General features: G+C 43.7%; 1 protein-coding gene across 1 annotated transcript; it reads right to left on the bottom strand.

Moving 5' to 3' along the window:
- Positions 1-3,791: 3,791 nt before the first annotated feature.
- Positions 3,792-7,112, bottom strand: LOC149321650 (putative protein BRICK1). Its single transcript, XM_089526277.1, has 3 exons — positions 6,896-7,112; positions 6,711-6,793; positions 3,792-4,463 (listed from the first exon to the last, which is right to left on the bottom strand). Exons 1-3 carry the CDS (start codon positions 7,011-7,013, stop codon positions 4,437-4,439), a joined length of 228 nt encoding a protein of 75 aa, XP_089382403.1. The 5' UTR covers positions 7,014-7,112; the 3' UTR covers positions 3,792-4,436.

Genomic DNA, 7,112 nt, shown 5'->3' with positions numbered 1-7,112 from the left:
CTCTGGCCCCTAAGTCACAGGGACTCGGGTTTCTTTTTTAATTAAAATTCTCTAGGAGTCACTTTTCTGCCCAAATTCACAAGATGGTGTGCAGATGAGGGAGAAAAAGCCTTACCCTCCTGCCAGGCTTCATTGCATACCTATGAAATCACTACATGTCTTCTTTTCCCACTCTTCCAGTATCCTTTAACTCTTTATTGAAATGCATTGTAACCCATTCTCCTATCCAGCTCTGATAAGGCCTTCCTCTTATAGTCATATAATCAGGTTTAGGATTGAACAGAAATACTATTCATTTTCCCTCCCAGAAGCTGCAGGTGGCATAAGGTTAATCTAAATTTAGTCCTAGAATGTAGGTGAGCAGTGTGTGGCCCCACAGACAATGCTAGCCTGCAGTCTCCATCATCCTTCACTGATTTTGTTAGATTGCCCACAAGTTGCCCTACCCTACCCTAGGAGCATTGCAATTCTGTTTTACCAGTACAGTAGTTAGGAGGAACACTGGAACAAAACACTAGGAGGAGGAGCCTGGAGCATACACTTTTGCTTGACAGAGGCATCTTGATTTTGTTTCATACAGTCCTAGAGTGGGAAGAAACCTCATGGGCCATCCAGTCCAACCCCCTTCTGCCATGCAGGAACTCTCAATCAAAGCCCCCCCCCCCCCCCCCCCATGGCTTTCCAGCCTCTGTTTAAAGACCTCCATAGGAGACTCTACCATACTTAGGAAGTGTGTTCCACTGTCACACAGCTCTTACTGTCAGGAAGCTCCTCATAATGTTAATGTGGAATCTTTTTTCCTGTTCTTTCCATCCATCTCTCTGTGTCCTAGTCTCTGGAGCAGCAGAAAACAAGCTTGCTCCATCCTCAATGACATCCCTTCAAATATTTAAACAGGGCTATCATGCAAAGGCAGGCTTACTGCTGAACATAAAGAAAACAAAAATAATGAGCTGGAAGAGCTACATAAATTCAACCTAGACAATAAGGAAACCAAAATAGTTAAAAGAGTTCCTGTACCTTGGATCAAACACGGATCAGAATGGAGATTGCAGCCAAGAAATCAGAGGAAGACTAGGATTGGGAAGGACAGCTATGAAAAAACTAGACAGGATCCTACAGTGTAAAGATATACACTTTAGATATACATTGGGACCTCAGTGTCCACGTGGAATCCGTTCCGGGCCCCCACCCTCCACGGATACCAAAATCTGCAGGACCTGAAGTCCCATTGTCCACAATGGCAGTGTGTCTGTGTGCATGCACTGCCACTGGGGACAATGGGGACTGTTCCTAATGGCAGCGCAGCCGTGTGCCCGTGCCGCCATTGGGGACAATGCAGGCTGGCCATCCATGGATGCTTAAATCATGCAATGGATAGCAAACCCACAGATAACAAGGCCCCACTGTATAACTGAGCACTAAAGTTGGAATAGTCCTAACCAATGAATTCCCTATCACTGTGTATGGATGAGAGCTGAACAGTGAAAAAAGCAGATAAGAAAATCAACTCATTTGGGATGTGGTGCTGGAAAAGAGTGCTGAGCTTACTGTGAACAGCCTAACAAATGGGTCAATCAGTAGATCAAACCTGAAATCTCCCAGGTCACAGCATGAGAAGACAATAATGCTGGGAAAGGTAGAAAGTAGTAAAAAGCAAGGAAGACTGTCTGCCAAATTGATAAGACTCTACTACTGGCCTAAATTTGCAAGACCTAGGGGGTAATAGTGGCGGACAGGTCTTAAGAGATCTCATTCACTTGAGGGCAGCTAACAACAATCATGTCACTTCTTAACCCTCTTTTCCCCTGGACTTCCATTACTTAACCACTTTTCTATTATTGTTGTTTGGACACAATTCTTTATTTTTATCCCCTTCTGCATTTCATTCAATTTTAGGAACTGGGGCAAGTCAGGGTGTTGTTTACCTTGTGTACATTCATATAAATGAGAAGTGTCTCATGTTTTTAAAATAATAGTTATATTAGGGATAGCTGCAGGGCTGACTGGAAGCTCTTTTTTTGTATTACCATTCATGCTGCCAGATGAGAATCAGTTTAGCATTCATGTATGAATTGGAAGTCCTTACTAAGCATGAACTCATCAATTTTCCATCATTGATCTTTCACAGAAATAATGCTGAAATTCCCTTTTAAGACTTCAATTGTATTTTTAAAATGAAATTCTAATGAAGGTACTGTAGTTTGCTGTCACCCTTGAAGTTATATATCCCAACACCAGCTGTTGTAACATTTGTGCACTAGGTCAGAGAGGGGCCTAATTTCAAAAGCCCTTTGCAAGTGATAGGTTCAGAGCAGCTGCCCTTCCTCCAGTACATCACTGGAGAAGGTGGAGTAAAGTACTGCCAGTTAAGGAGCCCCCGCAGGCTTTTGGTCCCCAACAGAAAAAGGTTCTGTTAGCCCTGTTCTACACTTCATCCACTCAGTTGGTGCTACAGTACGTAGTTTATATTCACATCAAATAATGAAAGAATGCCCCAAGAACATTGTCCCTTTGACCATCTATGGACTTTCCTTTCCTGTTGCACAATGTATTAACAGTAAAAAGAAACAGGTTAAGGACTGTGTTCTTGTACTAGCTTATAGGAAATATAAGAAAATCATAAGCAGATGCTTTTGCAGGTCAGCTCAAAGGTGCTATTGCCTTCAAAAAGGCTTACTGCCATCTATGTATTGCAGGACTGCAGTCCTCTAGTATCATTTCCAATATGATTTTGGGTTTGCCTGTTAGACTACTTGGTTATCAAATTGATCATATTTCATAATTGGGTTTTTTTTGGGAACATGGAGAAATTGAAAGCTTAACATCAAACACACACACACAAGTCCACTGAAGTACAATTCACTGAGGCATACGTCCAGGCAAAGGGGGCAGAATTGCAGCTATCTTTCACTTGTACAGTACTTATTCTAATCCAAAAGTGAACCAAGCATGGCTACCAAGGCTGTTTTTGCAGCCCAGCAGTTCTTCCATGGTTCCTGCATCAAAAACTGGAAAACATTTTTCACACTTAGAATCTTCTGGAAGCCCCATTTAAGACTAAAACAAAATAAACAAAAAAGATACAGGAGCCACAAAACTATTTTGCAATATTTCCACTTCTTATACTTTCCACTGTCAGTGCTAGAGGGGACAATTTGGTTTCTGGTCTGCTCAATGTTGCTCACTTTTGCTCTAGACCAAGATCTGTTGCTCTCCTGCTACTGAGGGAGTGCAAGTCCTATAAATCACTTGGTTATGCTGGCTAGGCTAATAGGAACTGCAGTTGAGCAATATCTGGGAGGCTATGCTAATCTAGATCCCTTTTTGGGGTTGCCAGCAAAATTTCCTTAATCATACTTGGAAGGTCAATATGAGCTATGTGGTGGTAGGCAGGCACTTTTTTATAACCTTCAGACTGAAAAGGTGTGTGCTTGAGAACGATTATGTAGTCAGATTAATGATGTAAATCCTAAACTTGGGCAGAGAGAATCATCATCCTTACACATTGATAATGTTATGGAGATATTTCCTTATATCAAAATAAAGTATAAGAATCCTCATGTCTGAACAATACACTTGATGTTTCAGCTTCATCTAATTATTGGCATGTGGCAAAGCTGTTAGTCTGCAAAAGGTCACAAAACACACAGGAACCAAGAAAGAGGCTGAACAAGTGAACCTATTGGGGAATTATGGTATCCACCAAAACATCACATCATTGTGGCACTGTAAAGGCTGCATAAACTCTATGGCAGTGCTCTAAACTAGCTACAAGATGACCAGACATGTTCAGCAGAGGTGGTTTTTATTGTTGAAATACAAATGGAAAAGACACCCCAAGTTGCATTACAGAATAAAAAATACTTAAAAAACCAAGTCAACCCCTTCCTTGGCACATGATTTTCTCCCCACCCCACCCCCCATATATACTGCACATTTATTTTACTGGGCAACTGCAGCAAAATGAGTCATTTGACATCTTCCAGCAATAAAAGTTATATGCAGGATGTTTATTATGTATATCTGAAACGGCTAGAGATGCCCACTAGGCATAGTCCCTAACACCCTAATCTGTTTAGATCCTTCAAAACAACAACAATAATAACAAAATTGTGTTCCCAGAAACTAAGATTTGGTTTCACAAGAATTCTGTTGCTGCAAAGCAAGACAGCTTCACAAGCACGGGGGAGAGGGGGGCATGACATGAGTTGCATGAATCAGCTTGTATAAAAATCACATAATTAAACATGCTGCAATTTCAGCAGGAATCACCCACACAAAGTCACAGGCTCCAAATGCAGCTTCTCAAGGAGCAGAAACAAGCATAATTCCCATCCATATTAAGTAATGAAGAAATTTGATGTCTGAGCATCAGCTTTGTGAAGAGCTGCACATTATTTTCCAGGATGGCTCCTTGCCAGCCTCCATCACACCTATGTCAGCGTTTCACCTTTTGTTACCTGCCAATGGGAAGAAGAGAGCCAGATTAATAACACTGTATTCCTATGCACACTTTCCTCTGAGAAAGTACTATTAAACTCAGTGAGGTTTACTTCTGATTAGACATGCACAGGATTGCACTATAAACTAATCCCTCCTAGGAGGAACGTGGGTGGATGAGTTCTGGTTTTGTTTCACATGCCCTGAATGATGAGGGGAAAAGTCCTTTTATAGTCTAATAATAATAATAATAATAATAATAATACATTTTATTTTTATCCTGCCCTTCTGGGCCTACTCCCACCATTGTTCAAGTCCCTGCCATCACAATCTGAGTAAAGTCCAAGCTGCTACACCTTCTGAAACAGTTTAAGAACTGGTCACTGGATGCTGTCTCTGAGATGCTACTGTTAAATCAGTTAGAATAGGGAAGGTACTTTAATCAGTTTGCTATTTAAAACATGTATTTGTAAGTCTCAACTTGCATAACGTGGCAAAAGAAACAAAACTGGTGGTTTTTTTGGAAGGACAATTTCCATTATCCCCAGCTACCATGGCCAAACTTGCTGAGGGATTCTGGGAGTTGCAGTCCACTGTTTCACTACCGTCTGTCTGTCTATAATACCATAGATACGGATCCTATGACAAAGTCTATGTAAACCAGTATTCAAAGGGACCTTGCAGCACCTTTGAGACTAACTGAAAAAGAGAAGCTGGTAGCATAAGCTTTAGTAAACTTGGGCCTACTTCCTCAGTCTAAATGCATGAAAGCTCATGCTACCAGATTCTCTCTTTTGGTTAGTGACAAAGGTGTTACAAGATCCCTTTGAATATGGATTTTCCAGACTAACATGGCTATGTCTTTGAATTCTAGAATATTTACTCTAGTAAATCAGTTTTCAGCCATTGGCCTTAGTTCTTCTTGTACCTCCCATACTGGAAGAATTCAAAGGCATAACTGTGTTAGTCTGGAAAATCAGTATGCAAAGGGATCTTGTAGCACCTTTGAGACTAACTGAAAAAGAGAAGTTGGTGGCACGAGCTTTTGTAGACTTGAGCCTACTTCTTCATGGTACACAGAGAGGAGGAAGTAGGCTGTTACTTCTATTATTTATTTATTTATTTATGGTATTTATACCCTGCCCTTCAGCCCTAATGGCGATCTCTTTTTCAGTTAGCCTCAAAGGTGCTGCAAGATCCCTTTGCATACTGATTTCCCAGATTAACATGACCAGGTCTTTGAAGTGTACATAATCCATAACCTGATATTGCAGCTGGAGAATAGGGGTGTTGGGATCAGCAGTAGCATCTTCATGCAACCCTAAAGACCCTAAACCAGTGGTTCCCAAACTGTGGTCCTTCAAGTGTTTTGGACTTATTAAGCTCCCAAATGTCTTGTCTGTTGACCAAAGTGACTGGGGATTCTGGGAGATGAAGTACAAAAAACCCACCCAAAAACCTGGAGGACCAAAGTGTGGGAATCCCTCCCTTCCCAGCCTTGCTGCAAGCTCTGGTGTTTATTCAGTGATTCCCAGACTTGGATTTTGGAGTTCAATTCCCAGAAGCCCCAGCCAGTTTGGCGAACAGTCAGGAATTCTGGGAGCTGAAGTCCAAAACAGTGCTTTGATTGAGATTTCCTGCATGGCAGAATGGGGTTGGACTGGATGGCCCTTGAGGTCTCTTCCAACTCTATGATTCTATATCAGGAGGGCCAAAGTTTGGAAATCATTAGTTAACTTTTTTGGCTCACTTTGTTGACTTTGGATAGTATACAACTTAATTTAGGTAGACAGGGAACACCATCTCCTTAGGCAGCTCCTCCTCCTCCTCCTCCTCCTCTGCTTCCGGGAGGCAGGCAGTGATTAGAAGAAGGGGCAAAAAGCCCAAGAAGAGTATTCTGTCGCCTCCAGGAGCCTCCAGGAATCCTGTCAGGTAGATCTGTGGCCAGAGAGTATACAGCAGAGAAGGCCATGATCTGGGGAACAGAGAGGCCGTTGGGTTTGGTGGTCCCCCTCAAACTGTGCTCTGCAAGGGATTCTGGACTCCAGCTCCCAGAATCCCAGGCTATTGGCCGACACGGCTGAGGCTTCCGGGAGATGGAGTCCAAAACCTCTTAAAAGCAGTGGTCCCCAAACGGTGCCCTTTAAGAGACTATGGACTTCATCTCCCAGAAGCCTCAGCCACGTTGGCCAATAGCCTGCGATTCTGGGAGATGGAGTCCAAAACCTCTTAAAGGGCCCCGTCTCCCTCTCTGTGTGTCTTCTCACCCGGGCCTCGATGTACTCGATCCTCCTCTCGAGGGCCGTCAGCTTCTCGTTGAGGGTGGCCAGGCGGGAGCGGCAGGACATGTCTGCGGGGAGAAAGACCAGGCGGGTGAAGAGAAGGACGGGGCCCCTGCAGAGCAGCCCCGCCCCAGGGAGAGAGAGAGGGAGGGAGGGAGGGAGGCTCCTACCGAAGGAGTTGAGGAAGTCCGCGATCTTCTTGATGGAGCTGGTGATGACCTCGATGTACTCGCGGTTGGCCCAGTCCTGGTGGATCTCGCGCTGGACAGGGTCCTCCTGCACCGACATCGCCGCTACAGCAGCCCCCTTCGCACACCAAGGAAACCAACTGCGCCTGCGCGGACCACAAGACCACTCACTGACTCCCTCCTCTTCCTTCCCCGCCCC

This window comes from Sceloporus occidentalis, unplaced genomic scaffold (assembly GCF_023333645.1).
Source record: "Sceloporus occidentalis isolate IW3139 unplaced genomic scaffold, rSceOcc1.0.p SCAF_1, whole genome shotgun sequence".
Lineage (NCBI taxonomy): Eukaryota > Metazoa > Chordata > Lepidosauria > Squamata > Phrynosomatidae > Sceloporus > Sceloporus occidentalis.
This window is presented reverse-complemented; position numbering and strand designations above follow the sequence as displayed.